The 22,362-nt window shown below is 39.6% G+C and overlaps 2 protein-coding genes across 2 annotated transcripts; both read right to left on the reverse strand.

The window, feature by feature from the left end:
- Positions 1–1,019: 1,019 nt before the first annotated feature.
- Positions 1,020–8,769, reverse strand: LOC120568998 (actin-related protein 2/3 complex subunit 5-like). The gene is made up of 4 exons (XM_039816778.1): positions 8,497–8,769; positions 6,872–6,944; positions 4,275–4,451; positions 1,020–2,048 (listed from the first exon to the last, which is right to left on the reverse strand). Exons 1-4 carry the CDS (start codon positions 8,634–8,636, stop codon positions 1,986–1,988), a joined length of 453 nt encoding a protein of 150 aa, XP_039672712.1. The 5' UTR covers positions 8,637–8,769; the 3' UTR covers positions 1,020–1,985.
- A 2,523-nt stretch (positions 8,770–11,292) lies between these two features.
- On the reverse strand, positions 11,293–21,567 carry LOC120568987. The gene is made up of 7 exons (XM_039816767.1): positions 21,370–21,567; positions 19,027–19,171; positions 18,181–18,276; positions 16,773–16,917; positions 14,742–14,887; positions 13,660–13,799; positions 11,293–12,078 (listed from the first exon to the last, which is right to left on the reverse strand). The coding sequence occupies exons 1-7, from the start codon at positions 21,467–21,469 to the stop codon at positions 11,930–11,932; spliced, it is 921 nt and encodes a 306-aa protein (XP_039672701.1). The 5' UTR covers positions 21,470–21,567; the 3' UTR covers positions 11,293–11,929.
- Between the last annotated feature and the right edge of the window lie 795 nt (positions 21,568–22,362).

Here is a 22,362-nt window from a genome sequence, read left to right on the forward strand (position 1 = left end):
TAAGGGAATAAATTCCACTAATTAACCCTGACAAAGCACACCTGTGAAGGTAAAACCATTTCAGGTGACTACCTCATGAAGCTCATTGAGAGAACACCAAGGGTTTGCAGAGTTACCAAAAAAAGCAAAGGGTGGCTACTTTGAAGAATCTAAAATATAAGACATGTTTTCAGTTATTTCACACTTTTTTGTTAAGTACATAATTCCATATGTGTTCATTCATAGTTTTGATGCCTTCAGTGAGAATCTACAATGTAAATAGTCATGAAAATAAAGAAACACACTGAATGAGAAGGTGTGTCCAAACTTTTGGCCTGTACTGTATAAGGTCTAGTTTTAGAGCTGCGTTAACGGCATCTAACCCTCCTGGTGTCCTCGGGTCAAATTTGACCCATTTTCAAAAAGTTTCTCTATCAGAAATTTGGGTTTCTTTCAACCAAATTGTCCCAAAAAATAAAGTGGATGGTTCCATACGCACAATCTTCACAAGTAAATTAAATGATCAGTTCACTACTTACATTGAATTTGGGTGTTTTATTCAATTTTATAGCATTTGGAAAAAAGCACGATCAAAGAACGTTGGAAACAAAAAAAACATAAACGGCACAAAAAGTGCAGAAAGAAATCGACAAAGACATCGGGAAAAGTGACAAAATGTCAAAAAGTGACTAAAATGTTGAGGAAAGTGATAAAAATGTGCGAAAAAAGGTGACCGAAACCGCTGAAAAATAGGTTTTCATTTTAAATTTTCACCCGGGAAACCAAAAGTTGCATGGTGGCGATGAAGCCAACGCAAAGGGTTAATCGAATGGTTGTCAACTATTAAATTAATCGCTGTCAATATTTTAAAAAGCAAATCATCAGTTTGAGTCATTATTTAAGAAAAAAAAAAAAACTCAAAATTCTCCGATTGCAGCTTGTTAAATGTGAATATTGTTCTAGTGTCTTCTCTCCTCTGTGACAGGAACGTGAATATCTGAGTTGTGGACAGAACGAGACATTTGAAAAACTGATCGATATTTTTCACAATTTTCTGACATTTTATAGACCAAATAACTGATCGACAAAATAATCGACAAGGTGCAACTCCAAATTATACACAATAATATAAGCTAGCTGGTAGCTTGGGCATGATGTTTTCTTGTGGTCTTTAATCAATTATAGACATAAGCTTAAAGCGAATGAGAAAATAAGGAAATGTTGCATTTGTTGCATGAATTAAACAAACATTTATTAGAGCCTTGGCTTTAGTACTTTATTTTGTTGCTTCTTTCAGATATAAAAACCCCAATGTAAGCCAGGCTACACACAACAATGTGGTGTAAGTAAAAAAAAAAAAAAAAGAGTCAACAATCAAAGAAGTTCACAATGTTAGAATGATGAAAAAAGATGAGGGGAAAAGAAAAAAAGCACTCCAATCCCAGCATGCACTGGGCAAAAGGCAGGGAAAACCCAGTCTCCAGTCTCTGGCAGCCCATTCAGGAGCAAACGCCTCAACCTGGATGACTCGGAGAGAAAGGAGGAGGAGGAGGAGGAGGAGGAGGAGGAGGAGGAGCGCTGAGGCATCGGAGCAGCAGGGAGGCAGTTTGGAGAAGAAAAGAGAAAAAAAAAAAAAAGAGCGTAGAGCTGCTTTGGCGAGATTGTGTCCGAGTCAAGCGTCTGAAATGTGTCTGTTCTCTCTCTGCATGGCTGGCTGGCACACAAACACACACACACAGAGACAGTTTAAGGTGCCAGCACCTGTCTGTCTGTCTGCCTGTCTGTCTGTCTGTCTGCACTTCTAAATTCCAGAGGTGTGATTGAAAATAGTGAATGCAGAAGAAGAAGGAGAAGAAGAAAAAACAGAGGAAAGAACTGCGGAGGGCACTCGGCTTCAGTATAAAAATAAACAGGAATCATGTCCAAAAAACAGGAAGGCCCGGTGATCTGGTGTTTGGCCAGATGACTGTCTAATGCCCGCTTGGCAGAAGGACTTCCTGCGAGGATCAGACCGTCTTCCTGGCAGTCAGGACTCGGACAATAGAGCCCACTCCCCCCACCGCCAGAGCCTGTGGACGGACACACACACACACACACACACACACACACACACACACACACACACACACACACACACACACACACACACACACACACACACACACACACCACAGGCTGATATCAGGCGCAGTGCAGTGTAGAGCTGCAAAGAGTCCTTGATTAGTTCTCAACTATTCACCAACTATTTATTGTGGACTAAACAAGACATTTGAGGACGTCATCGTGGGCTTTGGGGAAACGCCGATCCACAGTTTTCACCATTTTTCTGGCACTCCATAGACCAAACAATCGATTGGTCGAGAAAATATCTGACGCATCAATCGACAAATGAAATAATCGTTAGTCGCAGCCCTAGTCAGAGAGTTTTACTGAGCAAAAGAAAAAAAAAGAATGAACATTTCAGGGGTGGACACCTTCTTTTCTCCTTCCAAATAAGTGGTTTAGACGACAGAGTTACCCTGGGTTTGTCTAAAGTAGGGATGCACCGAATCCAGATTTTTTGGGTTTCGGCCGAATACCGAATCCACTGGTTAAGATTCGGCCGAATCCGAAAACCGAATACCGAATCCTACTCCCATCCTCAGTCCATGAACACGGTAAACCCATTAATGGAGGTAATGTACCTGAAGTTGCTGCATTCTGGCTGCTGTCTGGAGACTCCTTCACGCACAACTCGTATTCTTTCGGATGTTTCGTACCAGATGTTGTAACAGCGGCCATGTTGTGTATAGTTTAGGGTCCTCGCCACCACCAGACAAATCGGCGTTGCAGATTGAACATGTAGCTGGACTTGAATGGTCTTCTTTTGACTGAAAGTACTGCCAAACAAAAACTTTTCTGCCCACCAGTTCCATTTTCACTTTCTCACAGCCTACTGCGTTGAACGCTCCACCTTCGTAAACACCTTCCCTTAATGGACCTTTTTCACAGCAGACATGTTGACTTGTCATAGTAGAAAAAAAAAGCTAAAATTAAAAAAAAAAAAGCCTCCCCCAAAAAAAAAAAACAACAATAATAATTTAAAAACAACCCCCCCCCCCAAGAAAAACAAAAAGTAAGCACAGTAATGGCTTTAATAACGGGACCTCTGCTAAGTGGAATGCAGCCATCATTAATGGTTTTAATACCAGGACCTCTCCTAAGTGGAATGCAGCCATCATTAATGGTTTAATACCAGGGACTCTCTCCTAAGTGGAATGCAGCCATCAGTAATGGTTTAATACCAGGGCCTCTCTAAGTGGAATGCAGCCATCATTAATGGTTTAATACCAGGGTCTCTCCTAAGTGGAATGCAGCCATCAGTAATGGTTTAATACCAGGGTCTCTCCTAAGTGGAATGCAGCCATCATTAATGGTTTAATACCAGGACCTCTCCTAAGTGGAATGCAGCCATCAGTAATGGTTTAATACCAGGGTCTCTCCTAAGTGGAATGCAGCCATCAGTAATGGTTTAATACCAGGACCTCTCCTAAGTGGAATGCAGCCATCAGTAATGGTTTAATACCAGGACCTCTCCTAAGTGGAATGCAGCCATCATTAATGGTTTAATACCGGGACCTCTCCTAAGTGGAATGCAGCCATCATTAATGGTTTAATACCAGGGTCTCTCCTAAGTGGAATGCAGCCATCATTAATGGTTTAATACCAGGACCTCTCCTAAGTGGAATGCAGCCATCATTAATGGTTTAATACCAGGACCTCTCCTAAGTGGAATGCAGCCATCATTAATGGTTTAATACCAGGGTCTCTCCTAAGTGGAATGCAGCCATCATTAATGGTTTAATACCAGGGTCTCTCCTAAGTGGAATGCAGCCATCAGTAATGGTTTAATACACCTGTGCTTTTCCTACTATGACATGTCAACATGTCTGACATAAAAAAAAAAAAGGTCCATCAACGGCGCCGTCATTACGTCGACCAGCATAGCGTGCGGAGTGCAAGAGTAGGGTTCGGTTCGGTGGGAAAAAATTCGAAAGAAAGCGAACCCCGTTAAAAAGCCAAATATTCGGCCGAATCTGAAGCCCAATCCTGGATTCGGTGCATCCCTGGTCTAAAGCTCCGGTTAACGTCTGTGTAACGGTGGTGATGTCACCAAATTAAAATCAGGATTTTCACAAATCTTTCCTTATGTATGGCAACTTCCCCAACTAGAACAAAAAGATATTTCTTGCTTTTAATTTTTTTCTGGAAATTTGTAGGAGCCTTGTTTGTATAATTAATGACAAACCGCGTACCTTCTCATGCCACTGCAGCAGCACGGCGCTGCTGTTGTCCGACGGGGTTTCGAAGCCTCTGTAGATGTATTTCATCAGCAGGTCCACTCCAGCTTTGTCCAGCGAGCCCACGGCCTTCTCTATGTCGCCGCTCTTAAAACTGCTCAGCACTTTGACCACCAGCTGCTCGGCTCGCTCCTACCAACACAAGCAAACAAGCAAACACACACACACACACACACACACAGACACACACAGACACACACAGACACACTATTTATATTTTATAGTGACTTGGGGACATGTATTTATTATTTTCCTGAAAGGACTGCATTCAATTTTATTGTACATGTACAATGACAATAAAGACTAAGACACACACACACACACACACACACACACACACACACACACACACACACACACACACACTTTATACGATATATTTTATTAATTTTAAACAAACCAACAAGCCCAGCTATTACCAACATACAAAACAGGGGGAAATCATTCACACACACAAATTGCGCACCACATGTTACATCACATAACCTACATTATTGTTTACAACAAAACACATACAAAAAAAAAACATTTTTAAACTCAAAAGAGTTTATGACTTATTGGTGAAGACAAAATGTGGTCTCCCACCCTGCAGCAAACCAGCAAGATCACCAGGAAGGCACACAGACACTCTGTTAGATCTACATAGGTTGGGACTCAATACACAGGCATTTCTATGACATGTCATTAAATGAGCTATGCATCCTATTTAAACAGGAGTTTGAATTAGAACTTAAATGGAGTGCATGCAAAATGACACAACAGACATTTACGGGCAGGGTCCAAAATTGACCTTTTAGTCCACCAGCCAAATGGCTAGTAAATGTTCAAACTGTACCAGCCGCTCAATAGATCACCATTGATTTTTGGCTTGTGAGTGAAGAACATCTACCAGCCACTTAGATAGTTTAGCAGCATTTGGCTTGTGGATGGGGCTGATTCTGGACCCTGATTACGGGCATTAACAACAGAATCCCAAACGTTACTGGAAGATGGAAAAAGATGGAGAAGTAAAAAGAGGATCTCGAAATTTGCCGTGACAATAATCCAGTGCAAGTGTTCTCCCATCTACCATTCCTTTCCCGCTCACATGCTACCTTTTTACGTTAATAAAAGGCTTTTTGCGCATGCTGTAACATCTGCTGATGTATCTAATATGTGACTGGATAATTAGCATAGACGTGACAGACGCATATCTCCACAGCCCCCGTTTCCTTTTGTCACAGGAAATGCTTCGCTTTGCCTCCACTTCCCTTTTCTGCCATAAACAACCGAAACACTACATCCACCCTGCTTGTGCTAGGACTTACCATTTAATGAATAATAAATCATTTTGACACATTTTTAAGCATTCTACTCCTACTAACAAATGGTACATTTGCAAACAAAAACAATCGTTACATGCTGACAAATATACAAGTTTGCTCATAAATGCTGTAATGGGTTGAATGTCACTGGCATCCGGTGATACATAAAGATTGCGAGGAGGTAGGGCTGCACAATATATAGTTTTTTTTTTTTTAAATTGTCATCGCAATATCAACTGGCGCAATATACATATCACGAAAGACTGCGACATATCGCGATAGACTCTACGAGATTTCTTGTGTTAGTTGAAAGAACATATCGGTAGAAAACTGCACTTTAAAAGTGTAACGGTCATTCTTTTTTTAGTAGTGCCTGTCATTGTCAATTCAAATGTTCAATTTGTTCAATAAAAGAATGTTAGAAATTATTATTTGTTTTAAATTCAACAAGCAATTTGTTGTATTTTAAAAGAATGCTGAAAGCAACAGAAAGGCAGAACTGAGTAGAAGAAGAAGAAAAAGGTAAAACAACGGCAGAACTGGCAGCAGCATTGCCGTCAACGCTTCGATCTGATTGGATGACCTACTTGGTGGGATCGAGCCTTTCATTGGCCATAAAAGAGCTCATCTTAACCCGGTAAGTTTACCAGAGAGACTTGCAGTCACTCTGAGAGTCCTGGTGTGCTGCGGGAAACCCTGGCGATGTTCAATGACGTTATCGCGTATCGCATATTTTCTAGGGGTTGGGGGGAAAAAAATCGATACAGCAGAGTATCGCGATATTTTTCGCGGCAATACTGTATCGATACACAGACGCCAAGTATCGATCTTTTATTATATATGTCTTGGTCAGTTTGTCTGCTTGACAATCTGATTTTGCACCAATAAAATTGAAGTGAGATGAACAGACAGAGAAATGTATCTTTTTAGATAAAACAGATGTTGACAAATTTGTCCTTTCGGGACATCATTTGAAATTGGGAAAAATCTGAAGTTGGAAAAAAGGTAAATACATTGCAATATATCGCAGAATATTTTGCAATATGTTTAAAATCGCAATAATATCGTATCGTGACATAAGTATCGGGATGATATCGTATCGTGAGGCCTCTGGTGATTCCCACCCTTAATATTTTCCTCATATATCGTGCAGCCCTACGAGGAGGGTCAGGACTCAAAGTGGAGAGGCACTTTCTCCATCGTCCCATTCTGAGAGTGTTACTGCACTTAGTCAAGACCATTACATACCTTGGCGACCTGGTTCTTGGTGTTGATTGGAGGATTCTTTAGCACTGCTTGGAGAGCTGCATTCATGTTCCCCTTGCAAAACAAGTCAAGGACTACACAGTTCCAGTGACAGAGATACATGTAGGCCTACATCACATTACTCTACCAAATACATCTAAAGAAATGAGAGAAAGTGTTTTCTACACGGTACGCTGCCACCACAGCATCCTCCTTTGGTCTCTGAAGAATAAGAAAAAGGAAAACGCTGAGGGAATAGATCAAAAAATGCAGGCTATACGTCAACAGGAGCTTCGTCATATTTTGCATTTGATTGATGTCTTTGCTAACTGAGCATCGCCTTGTTTTTTCTTCTTCTTCCCTATCAAAATGAAATACTTTCAAGTACTGGACATTTTCAGATCCTCAAGTGTCGGGGAACCAGACAGATCTGAAGTATTTTCATCTGTCAAATAGAAGCCTCCTTGACTTGTGTTTGAGCTCTGGGTCTCCCTTCCCACGTATGCTTTTATTGTGTTCCAAGTATTGAGTTTGTCTTTTAAACCAGCTTGAAAATACAGCAGAACAATATTTCTGTTTCAGGAAAAAAGTATGGTGGAAATAACGCTGTAATAATAATAATAATAATAATTAATGCCTAATTGTGTTATATGTTATACACAGTGTTTGATTTACCAGAGATGCTTGCATCTTTGCTCCGTTCCCCTAAAAAGTCTTTGTCTGCACATTTATATCTGTATATCACACACACACACACACACACACACACACACACACACACACACACACACACACACACACACACACACACACACACACACACACACACACACACACACACACACACACACACACACAGGTTTGTAGCACTATCTTTGTGGGGACCCGCCATTGACATAATGCATTCCCTAGCCCCTTACCCTAACCATCACAACTAAATGCCTAACTTGAACTCTTACCCTAACCTTAACCATCACAACTAAATGCCTAACCTTAACCCTTACCCTAACCATAACCCTAATCCTAAAACCAAGTCTTAACCCTCAAACAGCTCTTTAAAGTTGTGGAGTCCAGCATTTTGGCCCCACAATGCTGTCGGAACCCCATATACTGGACTCCCGGTTTTTGGACCCCACGAATATAGTTAAACAAGAACACACACACACACACACACACACACAAATAAAGTCTGGTTAAAACAATAAAGTTACCAAAATACCAATAAAAAGTACAAAATAAAATAAAAAACACTAAAGTTCCATATATTATCAACTCATTTTTACTGACAACTAGTGACGCGACCACACCCGGTGAAATGACACCCGGAAACGCTGCTATGACAACTTAACGGTTGTTGGGTTTCTTTAATTAAGCTACTCAACGTTGTGCCAACTGCCAAATAAATGTCCCCCATGTCTCATAACATGACTATAATTTAAAACAATTTGAATGAGAGCATAAATATTACCTTAAATCCATATTTTGCCCTTCTTTTAGCCCTCTAATCTATCGTATAACGCCTCAGGCCAACGGAACAGAAACGTGTTACGTAGCTAGCTCGTGGACCCGGTCCGAAAAGACTTAACGTTTTTAAGGAACGTTAACGTGAATTGACGTTTAAAGGATATTGTCTGAGCAAAGCGTCTACTTCTGCTTCGTCCGGACCTCCCTGGTTCTCTCCTCCTTCTTCCTCGTCCACAAACTTATTCTCGTCGTATTCATCAACGTCTACTTTCCTAAACCGGTCGGAAAGTGAGTTTTTAGACATTTTTGGACACGATAGTAACGATTGTTCAACGCAAGGCGGCCGTTATGGACAGCAGACACTAGCAACCGTGCTGTCCAGTAGTCAGTTTTCCACCAGCGCTGCCACTTCCTCACTTCTTCACTTCCTCTTCTTTTACCTCTTTGGATATATTGGTGGTGCGCAGCTTCATTACCGCCACCCAAAGGACTGGAGAATTAATTGTGTGGATGCTGTGGCCGGGTCAGCTCAGTTGGTAGCGCAGACGCACATATATAGAGGTGTATTCCTCGACGCAGAAGCTCTAGGGTTCGAGTCCGACCTGGACAATTACCTACATGTCTTCCCCCCACCCTTTCATATCTAGCTGTCCTTTCCATTAAAGGCTGAAATGCCCCAAAACAAATCTCTAAAAATGGTTAAAGTATGTTTATCCGATTCTTCCGTACGACTTTCTGTCGCCTACTACTTCTGCATAGGGGTGGGGGGAAAAATCGATACAGCATAGTATCGCAATACTGTATCGATACACAGACGCCAAGTATGGATCTTTTATTATATATGTGTTGGTCAGTTTGTCTGCTTGACAATCCCATTTTGCAGCAATAAAATTGAAGTGAGATGAACAAACAGAGAAATGTATCTTTTTAGATAAAACAGATGTTGACAAAGTTTTCTTTTGGGGACATAATTTGAAATTGGGAAAAATTTGAAGTTGGAAAAAAAGGTAATAAATTGCAATATATCGCAGAATATTGCAATATCTTAAAATCGCAATAATATTGTATCGTGACACAAGTATCGTGGTGATATTGTATCGTGAGGCCTCTGGGGATTCCCACCCCTACTTCTGCATACTTTCAGCTACAAAAACCATTCAAATATCAAAATGTTGAGCTTTTTTGGAGCTTGTATGTTCTTCCAGACTTCCTTTGACATACTATATTATGACTGTTTTTATTATTTTTTTTTTTTTTACATACTATGCTATGAATTTTTTATAATTCAAAATATATTCGGTGGCATGAAAGCTCAGTGGTAAGCACAGCTCCTGGCACCAGCAAATAGAAACACTGCAGACTATGATCCCCAGTCCGGACTGGACCTTATTGTGTAGAGTTTACATGTTCTTTTAGACTTTCTTAGACATTTACTATGACTTTTTAATAACTTTTTTTCCCCGATATATTAATAGTACTGCTTTTGGGGATATACTATAGGCTACTATGAAGTTTTACTACTTTTTTTCAACACACTATACTATGACCTTTTTCGACATACTAGGCTATGACTGTTTTCAAAATACCATAATTGGTTGTTTGGTTGCTCAATGGTTAGCACAGCTCCAACTAGCACCAGCAAATAGACACTGCAGACTCTTAACCTTTGTTCGGGCCCCAGTCCGGACTGGACCTTATTGTGTGATGTTTGCATGTTCTTCCAGATGTTCTCTGACATACTATGACTTTATTATTACTTTTTTTTTTACTTACAATTCTATGGCCTTTTTCGACATACTATATTATTACTTTTTTTTTTTACATACTATACTATGACATTTTATCACTTCTTCAACATACTATACTGTGACTTTTTTGTTACTTTTTTTCGACATGCCATACTATGACTTTTTCATAACTTTTTTAATAACTATACTATGACTTTTTTTTTGTTTTTTCGAATACTATACCATGACTTTTTTATGGCTTTTTTTTTGACACACTATACAATTAATTTTTCATGACTTTTGTCTACATGCTATATTATGACTTTATTCGAGATACTGTACAATGACTTTTTCATGACTTTTTTTCTTTTTATACTATGGCTTTTTTTTCACATACTATACTATGACTTTTTAAAACTTTTTTCGACCTACTATACTAGGACTTTTTCAAGACACTATACTTTTATGAGTCATAAAAAACTAGCATGTCGAAAAAAAGTCATAGTATAGCATCTTGAAAAAAGTCATGAAATAGTCATAGTATACTATGACTTTTTTATGACTTTATTTCGATATACTATACAATTACCTTTTTCATGACTTATTTATGTACTGTACTGTATTTACGACCTGCTATACGATTGTTTTGTCCTTTATTCGACATGCTATACTGTTTTTTTTTTACTTTTTTCAAGATACTGTATTATGACTTTTTTCGAGATACTATACTATGAATTTTTCATGACTTTATTTTGACATATTATACTATGACTTTTCTCGACATGCGGAACTATGACTATTTCATGACTTTTTTGAACATACTATGACTTTTTTTCGACCTACTACACTAGGACTTTTTTCAACATGCTGTACTATGAATATTTCATGAATTTTTTCAAGATAATATACTTTTGTTTTGGATGTACTATACTATGACTTTATAAAGCTTTTTTTCGACATGCTATACTATGACTTTTTTTCTACATACTATACAATGACCTTTTTAATGACTTTTTTTTTTAAACATTTTTTTCTATAACAGAATGATCTATGGTGTAGCCAGACCTTACTCCACAGCGCTGTACAGATAAGTCTGGCAATGTAAATCCATTAGTGAATGCACCTCTGCACTGACTTGTTGTTATATTATAATATATTATAAGCGTGGAATGTCTAATCTTTGTTTCAGTAATCTTCATGTCTGTTCTCGGTTTTATAAATAAACACACTCCATGAACCGATATATCTTTATTGTGCATTTCAGCAAAATAGTGTTTTTGCAGTAGATTTTATACATTTCTTCAGAAAAGCAGACAGCATTAGGATGTTTAAAAGAATTCTTTAATTAGCAGCAAAAAGCTCCCAAATATTTTATTAAAATGGTAATGTATAAAAGCCAACATATATTGACAGTATATGGTCTATTGTCACTGAATAGATACACAAATAAAGAAAGCAATAAAAGCAACAATAAAACTGCCTTAAAATAGCCATACAAAACATGATAACGAAATGCACACGCATGCATTTGTATAAAAAGTGCTTTAAAAATAGGCAAAACTTAATGGTAAGTAGTGGTAAACAGTTATAGCAGTTTATTCATATTTCAAAGAAAGTCTTGCATTTTCTAAATTGCAGTTTGAGAAAAGAGATGTTTTCTTGCCTTCCCATTACAGACTCTGAACACTTTCTTTCTTTTTATCTATTTAAAGAAATACAGGTCTTATCCATGTTGTCTATGCAAATCCATGACAAGTTAAACACCTTCATGAGTTTGAAACCTCAGGGAGCATTGCAGTGGCTTGTGTGAAAATGTATTTAAGAGTGGCCTGAGAGCAGGACAGGAGGAAAATGTACAAGTTCCTCTTGTTTAAGAGAAGATCTTGAATTTACTGCCATCGAGGGGCGATATCATCAGCCGTGCAGAGCCTGGGGAGTGGAGGGGCCGCCATTTGTTTCTCCAGATGACGGTACAGAGTCGGGACACCAGCAGGACACACGCCAACACCAGCAGGACAACTGGTTGGACACAAAAGAAAAAGAAAACGCAACGGCAGGTGATCGGGTCAGCCACCAAAACTTAAGTCACCCTCCAAGTGGGGATAAAACGATTATCGGTCCACTATTTGGCAGTTTGCAGATGATCTGCATCGGCGTTTTATTTGCCTGATAACCGATAAAGTTAATGAATTAAAAAGTTTGCTACTGCAGCTCTGTGTCTGTGCCTCTGCTTCGGTTACACTCACCACTGAGTCTGACTTAATGTCCCGCCCACAACACCATCTGATCTTTTACTGGGTATTATGTTGAATGTTTATAATTGCTTAAATAATTGCTTAAAGCATTTAAACAAAGTTTAAGAGTTTGTAACATTCCAAAATCATCTTCTATTTTTCTTTTTAAGACTCTTTTTGGGGCTTTTCCACCTTTACTTTGACAGGACAGCTAGATGAGAAAGGGGACAGAGAGAGGGGGAAGACATGCAGGAAATCGTCACAGGTCGGACTCCAACCCTGGACCTCTGCGTCGAGGCATAAACCTCCAAGTATATGTGCGCCTGCTCTACCCGCTGAGCCAACCCGGCCACGCAAAATCTTATTTTTGACTTAAAGATTTTAATTTCCACTCTAAATATCGGCTATCGGTTTCATTAACTACTAATAATTGGTATCAATATCAGCCTTGAAAAACCAGTAGCCTATCGGTCGATCCCTACCTCCAACTTTAATGGAAATCATTTTAGGTCATAATCATTTTAGCATAAAAAGGCAACATGTCACTGTAGGAAAATGCCATTGATACAGTTTGTATGGATTTGGACTGTTCTGTCCAACAGTCAACTAAGTGTTAGATGAAGTCAGATGTCAGATAAATATTTAGCTTGTTAGGCACTGCTGTAAAGAGGGAAGTAGGGCTGTTGCTGGGGAAATCGCAGTCAGTGTTTCCTTTAGGATTTTTTTTTAGCAGTGGGGGTGCCTCCCCCCCCCACCATGAAACGGAACTGACACTTCGCTGCAACACAAACTAACATATTTATTCCCCTCTATTCACACACACAATGAGGCATATTTTCAGTTGTGGTTGAACTGTATTTTTTGAGTTACTATATAGGCCAACTTTGATCTTGACATATAGGCTAAGCATTCTGTAGCAAATAACCATAAACCCACTATTAATGACATTATCTTAATGCAGTGCAACTACTTCAGCATGTTAGTAATGCACCTAAAATACAAACGTGGGCGAGGGCGTTCACCAGTCGCTATTATATCGAATCGACAGCCGCGTGCAATTTAGCGAGCAGGTGAAGAACACAACAAGGAAAATCACCAGTTAACTTAAATTTGCAAGATCAGGCTTAAATGAACTGACAACACAAGTTATACCACTTACAGTTCTCAAGGACGTACACACACACACACTATCTCAACTGGCTAGTTATCCTCGTGTGTCTGCGCTATTCTCCGACATGCACTCGCCAATGCAGCCGCCAACGTTTGCCGTGGGGGGGCCGCCACGGTCAAATCAACAGAGGAAACGCTGATCCCAGTTGTAGTGATCCCGCTGTGGTAGCGGACGGTACCGTTATGTTACACTCACCCATAAACACAGAATTTGGAGTGGGATGAGCTGGCTGAAAATGCTTCAAGATGTTCCCAACCAGAGCCACGATCACCACAGGGTACACCGTCAGGATGTTACGCACCCAGCGGTCCAGCACCCAGTTCTCGAGAACGAACCTGCACACACACACACACACACACACACACACACACACACACACACACACACACACACACACACACACACACACACACACACACACACACACACACACACACACACACAGACAAAGCAATCATTAACCAACAGGAAAATGTATTGGAGTGCAATACCTCTATAGATTTGATCCCACGTAATGTTGCTGATGACTTGAATAAGAAAATGAAAGGTTGATACCGATACCAGACTTTCTGCACTTGAAGCTTCCCTTAGCAGCTGCTGTCTTTAGTAACATTTATCAAGATATCAACTTTTCTTGCACAGGGCTCCAGATTACCTTTTTTTATTTATTTATTTTTTTAACTTTAAAATTTTAGTGGCACGCACCTTACAGACTGATCTCATGAAGTGGCGTATGTATGACACGCCAATTCGTATGCCATTATTGGCGTGTTATCAAGACGCATACTCGCTTTTTAGCGTGTTTATCAACGCCGTTTGGCCTCCACTGACTTACATTACCTTGCGATTGCGTGTGAATTGACGCCGTAGCGAGTAGTATGAAATGCCAAAACTCCCATAAGGAGGTTGGTTGGGATGGTGGATGGGTAAAACACAGGACTTTCACCCAGGAGAGCAAGGATCGTGTCCCGCGTGTCGCGTTTCCTTCGTGTCAAATTTGCGAGTTGCGCATGTGCAAGTAGTCGTAAAAAAAAAAATACTCGCACCATCTCCAAAACTGGTCGCAAAATGCGCAGCCTGGAGCCCTGTACGATCATGACAAAGACAGAATGTGATCGTAGCTACTGTACAAAGCACTTTCAGTTCGAGCCATTAGGTGATGGATTCCTGATATTGCCATTGTCAGAACTAAAAGAAAGCTAACCTGCTAGTATCGCATCTATGGCTCTTCTACTTTTCTAATGCCCGTCACGTCACCTCGTCCAATCAACGCTTACCATCCAGCCACCTCGGCAAACAGGATGCACAGAGAAGCCGTTGCCGCCGTGCTCCGGTCCACCCCCCACAGGTGGAGAACCAACGAGAAGTTGATCAGAGAAGCGATGGAAATCCACGTGGTGTAGACAGCCAAACCGTTCTGGACCTGCACATATGAGCATTTATGAGCACAAAGATGACATCATTGACAGGGGACATTCCTTAACCATTGAGGCTCATCAGCAATATAGTTAATAAAGAGCAAAACACAGTCTGCCAACTAATGTTAACAGCTGATCACGCTGATCGACAGTTTCTGACTTTTTGGAGACCAAGCAGCTAAGCGATTAATCGAGAAAATAATCAACAGATGAGATTATGATGATGATGAGAACTATGAGAATAATTGTTATTTGCAGCTCTTCTAGTGCACCATCTGTCCATAAAAACCATAAAAATTCTTTTTTTTATTTTATTTTTTTTATATTATTTTTTTTTTGTTTTTCTCAAAAAAAACACTTTTTTTTTTTTTTTTTGTTTTTTTCGCCCCTCTTGGTTTTTTTATTTTTTATGAACTTAGGCCTCCTGTTCTCCTCCTCCGCCTCCGTTTTTATTTGGGCTCCCACGTTAACAGGTCAGAGCCGCGCCGAAAACGCGTGCATGCTAGAAATCGGACCGACGTCTATTTTTCACGAGACACGCAAGCGTGTCGGAAGCGTTTCCAGGCAAAATAGAATAGGAAAAGATGTTTATATGTCATTTTGACACAAATGCAGTACAGGCCAAAAGTTTGGACACACTTTCTCATTCAATGCGTTTTTTTTATTTTCATGACTATTTACATTGTAGATTCTCACTGAAGGCATCAAAACTATGAATGAACACATATGGAATTATGTACTTACCAAAAAAGTGTGAAATAACTGATGACAATGTCTTATATTTTAGATTCTTCAGTAGCCACCCTTTGCTTTTTTATTAATAAGGGAAAAAATTCCACTAATTAACCCTGACAAAGCACACCTGTGAAGGTAAAACCATTTCAGGTGACTACCTCATGAAGCTCATTGAGAGAACACCAAGGGTTTGCAGAGTTATCAAAAAAAGCAAAGGGTGGCTACTTTGAAGAATCTAAAATATAAGACATGTTTTCAGTTATTTCACACTTTCTTGGTAAGTACATAATTCCATATGTGTTCATTCATAGTTTTGATGCCTTCAGTGAGAATCTACAATGTAAATAGTCATGAAAATAAAGAAACACACTGAATGAGAAGGTGTGTCCAAACTTTTGGCCTGTACTGTACATATCAATAAATGACATGTTGATGTTTGAAAGTGTTGAGGTTTTGACATAAATGCAGATATCAATGTAATTTAAAAAAAATAGATAAATATTGCACCTGTCAATACAGAACGAAATATTCTGGAGCCTATTTTGCCGTCAATACTGCCGATGTTGTCTTTGCTGTAATCAAATCAGTATATATTTATGTTTAACATTTAATTGTATCAATGGGAAACATACATGTGTACAGACAAGGCAAAGACATAGAAAACGCCACGCAGCCGCCACGCAGGCAGTGTGCAGGAGGCCTTATGCATGTTGTATGTACGTTGTCATAACAATAATTGGATTTTTTATTTATCTGTCACTTCTCTTTTGTTATGATTATATTTATATGTTAGGACCCGCTCCAAAACGAGATGATACGTCTCAAAGGGTTCATCCTAATGAACACATTTGCACGGGCAGCACGGTGGCCCAGTGGTTAGTGCTGTGGCCCCACAGCAAGAAGGTTCTGGGTTCGAATCCTTTCTGTGTGGGTTTTCTCCGGTTTCCCCCACCACTAAAAATATGTCCCTAACTAGCGGATGTGTGGGGAGCGTTCTGGCGTCTGGCGTTGTATGGCTGCTGTGGATCACCCAGGTGGGTGCCACACATTGGTGGTGTTAGAGAGCAGTCCTCCCCCCCAAAAGTGCTTTGAGTGTCTATGATAAAGCGCTATGTAAATGTAATTAAAATAAATAAAACATTTGAACACGTATACCAATATTCGGAGACAGGCCAGGTCTTTGCGATGGTACGTCTGTAACCAGAGGCCGTAGTAATCGGTGGCAAAGCAACAGAAGAACAAAGCAGTGTAGTTGGTGATCGCCATCAGGATTAACACAACCAGAGCTGCTAGCATCAACCTGCAAAGAGACAGGAGCAGCATCTCAAGATCAATCGTTTCATTACAAGTGCACATTTCAGAGAGAGCTGATAAAATGGATTCTGCAACTTCCTCGATATCTAATTTTTAATTTATACAGCGACTACTCTAAGACTTAAGGACGCAAAATGAAGTCCGTTTCTATAGAAGTCTATGAGAAAATGACCCAGACTCCTCACTTGATTTAATACCTCAGTTAACATTTTCATAATGAGTCTATGGTACTCTCGAGTTTTTTCCAATACAGCACAATGTTCATTTTCTAAATTATGGTCCCAATTTATCTTAAAATAGAGATAAAGCAGATGATGCTTTAGGCTACATGCTGACCTCTCAATCAGGAATGAGGCTTAGCAATAACCATGCTAACCATGACACTGTGGACATTAAAATGTTTGTTTTTGGGTGCTAACTGCGTTTTCATCTTGAACTTTGACCCTCTCACTGTGTGTTTTCACTTAATCAAAGTAAACTGGAACATGTGGCCAGGACAGCTCAGCTGGTAGAGTTGGTACAGAGTTCATGCCTTGATGCGGAAGGTCTGGGGTTTGAGTCCTACTTGGGATGATTTTCCTGCATGTCTTCCCCCTCTCTCTCCCCCTTTCATTGCTTTCCTATCATTATAGGATTATATCTTTTTTTTTTTTGAAGTGAACTGGAACATGCGATGGCCTAAAGGTGTCTAAATTCATACATTTCTCAGATGCAGTCAAACAAATTCCACTGTGTAATAACTGATCTATAAACTAATTGAGCACATGAGTGGTTCGTAGAAAATGGACAAAACCGTTTGGCATCATCTGCAGAATCTCTTTTAAACGGTAATGTCTAATACACTCATCCACTCATCCACATTACACTTCTTTGTTCTTTTTCCTCGCTGATGTCTGGTGTTTAAGTTTTTTTTTTTTTCTGCGCAAATGAATTCAATTCAATTTTATTTATAGTATCAAATCATAACAAGAGTTATCTCGAGACACTTTACAGATAGAGTAGGTCTAGACCACACTATGATTTACAAAGACCCAACAATTCTACTAATTTCGCCAAGAAAAACTCCCTTTTAGGAAGAAACCTGGGACAGACCCAGGCTCTTGGTAGGCGGTGTCTGACGGGGCCGGTTGGGGGTGTGATGAACGGAGGCGATAATAGTCACAATAAAGATAATGGAACAGTGACTTCAAATGGTAGTCGTCGTAGCTCATGTCATAAATAAAATGATCAGTAAAAGATGCAGACATACTCTCTATCCCACAGCAGCAACCATATCACGTTCATCACCATGTTGGACAGCCAGCAAAAATAGAAGGAGTAGGGCAGCAGACACTGAGCCCAGGATCTGTTCACAGGAAGAGAGAGAGACAGCAGTTTCATCTGCATGCTGCTCTGACTATCAGACAAATGAATTAGATAGATAGATAGATAGATAGATAGATAGATAGATAGATAGATAGATAGATAGATAGATAGATAGATACTTTATTGAACCCAAGTGGACATTCAAGGTCCCAGTAGCTTAAAGACATCACACAAAACATCCACATACATCATAAACAGGATGATAAAATAACAAATCCACATGAATAATATGAACAATAAAAGAAAAGATACTAAATAAAAAAATCCACATGAATGTACTAAGGGATGTATAAGCACGAGAAGCTTGCAGTGCCAGGGCAGGGACTGACCCTGTGATTCAGTCTGCATGGTAAGGTGCTCTATGAGAGGGTGTGTCATGGTGGTATACTGCAAATAAGTCTAATAGTGCACGGATAAAGTCTAGAGACCAGCATTAAATATGGACAATATAAAAGAATAATGTAGACATAGTAATATAAAATACTATATAGCAGTGCAAGGATAAAGTTTAAATAAAGTAGACAGTAGGATAGACACAAATCAACAGTCAGTATTAGAGATTTGAAGTAATAGGGTTACAGCCATTGTTCAAGTATTAAGTTGGACTTCAGTCCATGCTGGGGGGAGGAGGGAGGGAGGGGTTGTGCATATGGGCTAATATAGCCAGTTCATTGTTAAATCTGCATGTGTGAATGTCTAGTATGATTACAGTATGTTGATGCAAGCTTACCCTCTGAATACATATGTAGTGAGGTATAGGACCATCAGGGTGAGCCAGGTATAGATAACACCCCAGATAGAGAAGGTCCAGCCAGCTGGAGTGATGTCTGTCTCATAGTGGCCCGACACATTACCTGTAGTGGAACGGAAAGGACCTGGAAAACAACAGCACCGTTCAGTCACGACGCCATTAAATAGTCCAACAGTGATCTTGGGTGATAAGGCCAGGCCCGCAGGAAGTGGGCCAGGGGAATCGCGACTCCTGGCCCATAATGTGATGCCCCAAAAATACTTTTTTTTCCCCATTAACTAAGGCTACGTTCACACCGCAAGTCTTAATCGCTTAATTTCGGATCTTTTGCGCAGATTTTTTGTTTGGCTGTTCACATGACCTTTTTAAAATGTGGCCTATATCAGATTCCAGTGTGAAGTGTTTGCGGTTTCGAACTGACCCGCATGCACTAAAGAACAATAACAAAGACATCAGACGCAGCACGCTGTTGCACTAAAGTTCGGGAGGTTATGGAGGAAGTCAGCATTTTCGCTTTTATTTCAAAAGGTTTGTGTAATGGCAGCCGTGACATTAATGAGCATACACTAATTAGGTCTAACACCTCACTCTCCCTCCATTGACTTGCTCCATCACTGTTCTCCATTTTGTAGGCCTAGTCAAGTTTTTTTTATTTTAATGTCTGCGTCTAGGGCTAATAATTGTGACAAAGGTCGATGTAGAATGACGTAAAAGTCGCATCAAATCCGCCTTGGTTGTTCACACTGCGGCCGCATTGAAGAAAAAAAAAAAAAAAAAAGGACCACATATGGAAAGTGGTCTAAATCTAAAAAATCATATCTGGGCTAGATTTGAGTGTTCACACTACTTCTGAAGGAGTCTGACCTGGTTTGTGTATCCCATGCACTGTCTATGTACTGGATGTGTGTGTTTCTGGATGTGTGTGATCCATCTCATCTGATACATTTTGAAAAGTCTAGAAGAGCTGCACAATTAAATCATTTAATCCCCATTCAAGTTAGCTGAACCAGAAGTAGCTGAGTTGTTATATTTACTTGTATTTATTGTTTAGCACAATATATAATTATCAAAGTCTTTCCAAAATGTAATACGATATGGCCAATCAGTTTTATGGTTGGCCATACTGGATTACATTTCTGAATTATACTTTCTTGGTGAGTTTGGCAGAAAGTACATTTGTTTTCAAAGTCTAAAAATCCTGAAACATAAAAGTTTGTTGGAGTTATGTATTTGTTTCTGCATTTATTGTTTGTTTATTTCATATTCATGTTTATCTATGCACCAACAATCACGGTCTCTTCCTTGTAAATTAATCCCTTTCCGATTCCGGTATATTATGTGTAATATTTTCAGACGTATTACTTAAATGTGTTCGAAAAGGAGCGAGCCATGCCGCTGTAAAATGGAAAAAAAAAGAAAGTATTACAGACATTTTCTGATACGTCTGATGATGCATCTGTTGCTCATTATATAAAAAAATAAAAAAAACATCCCAAAATTGGATGTTTATGCCACACCCTACCCATGGATGTCGTCATTTCTTCTTTTTTTAATAACTTTCCCACCTCCAGGAGCACCAGTCTATATACTGTCTATGGCACCAGTAGATGAATTTGTGTTTCCTAGGATGACGAAGGCATGTCCCGCCCTAACTCTGCTCTACTCTGCCTCTGATTGGCTTGGTACTGTACGCCCCAACTAAACCAAACCAATCCAGCCAAAGAAGACAACGAATACTAGCTAATCAGAGGCCTAGTAGGGCGCGTCATGACTTCTCCATCCTAGGAAACGCAAATTTGCTGTTGGGACAGTTTTGTATGTATTTTTGTTGCCAGATATGTTGCTGTGGACTCTCATTATGATTGCTGTGAGCAGCATACGTTACATTCCACCCAACGAGCTAAACTGTTGGATCCACCAACATTGAGAGTAATGTAAGAAAACGCATATGTAATTTGGGTTTTCATCTCAGTAAACGTCACCGCGAATTAAAGTAGTTTTTTCTGCCGTGTTTTTACATTACTCTAGCTAATTTACGTTAGCTACGCAACAATAAGTTAAAGAGTTTCCAGCGATACGCCATTAGCTAACTAACTGGTCCGGGAGTCTCCCTCCCAGGGAAAACAGTTTCGTAACCAGTGAAAACAGTGAAATAAGGCAATGAGAAACATGTCACGTGTCGTAATAAATGCCAAATTAAACGTGTTGCAAACAATGTTACGTTGAATGCGCCAGTGATAGAAATATTCAGGAAAATTTCGCTGTAACGTTAACTTGGCGCAATAAAAAAAAAAGTGTGTGAATAGCGTTATTTTAACTTACCTCTGCCCGCTCCAGCCAAAGCGTTAACAATTACAACGGCGATAAAAACCACCGTGCACAAGATAATAACTACAATTCGGGGCAAACTGTTGTCCTTCATGTTGCTTCGTCTCGTCCGGTATGTGTGTCCACTGACTGCCAGGCTGGAGAGAACCTAAACGGAGAAACACGTTCACCGACCGACGCCTTTCCGTGCTTTGTGAACGCCCACAGAAGTGCTCAGAATTCAACCTTTTTCCCAATCAATCGTATTTAGTCAGTATGATTATCCTTATGGGTAAATATCATATTCATTGCAGTAAGTGGAGATGTTCTAAAGCCTTCCTTTGTTTGGTTTATACATGATTTTAAATTGTTTGTGTAATATATACCTTTTCCCAAACATGTATGACTACACCCAGAGCCATTTTAGATACAGTAACAATAATCACTGGACATAAAGGCAGTAAAAGGCTTTTTTCTTCACTGTCAAAATGAGTTTTGAGGAGTTTTAGGCAGATGTGTATTTGAGGCGTACTGGCGTCCTCTACAGGTAGAATAGCAGAAATACAGGCGCCACCACAACCCCAAACTCTACTCTGTTAAGTACATGCGCTTAAAAAGATAATTCACTTTCATTTTAAAATATCCACGTTAGAAGGCTATAGATTATGTATTTACAGAATAGTGAACTGTTTGTTCATGTTTAGAAGATGTACAACAAAGAGTTAAGACAGTAAGTTCAGTCAGTATATTACTAATACTATAATAAGTAATACGTCATCGGAACCATAACTTGATAAACTACTTTGCCAAAGTATTTCCTTCCAGTATTGAAGAGAATCTCTAATAAAGTCCCATTGTGTCAAGTCCCAAGTGTCCTTGGTTGCTGCCTGCCCCTCTTGCAGGCCTATATCCATCTGAATAAATTAGGGCTGTGCTCTGTTGAAGAAATTCTTAGTCGACTAACACTTATTCAATTTAATCGAATAATCGATTAGTTGATTTAATCAA

Source organism: Perca fluviatilis, chromosome 11 (genome assembly GCF_010015445.1).
Source record: "Perca fluviatilis chromosome 11, GENO_Pfluv_1.0, whole genome shotgun sequence".
Taxonomy (NCBI): domain Eukaryota; kingdom Metazoa; phylum Chordata; class Actinopteri; order Perciformes; family Percidae; genus Perca; species Perca fluviatilis.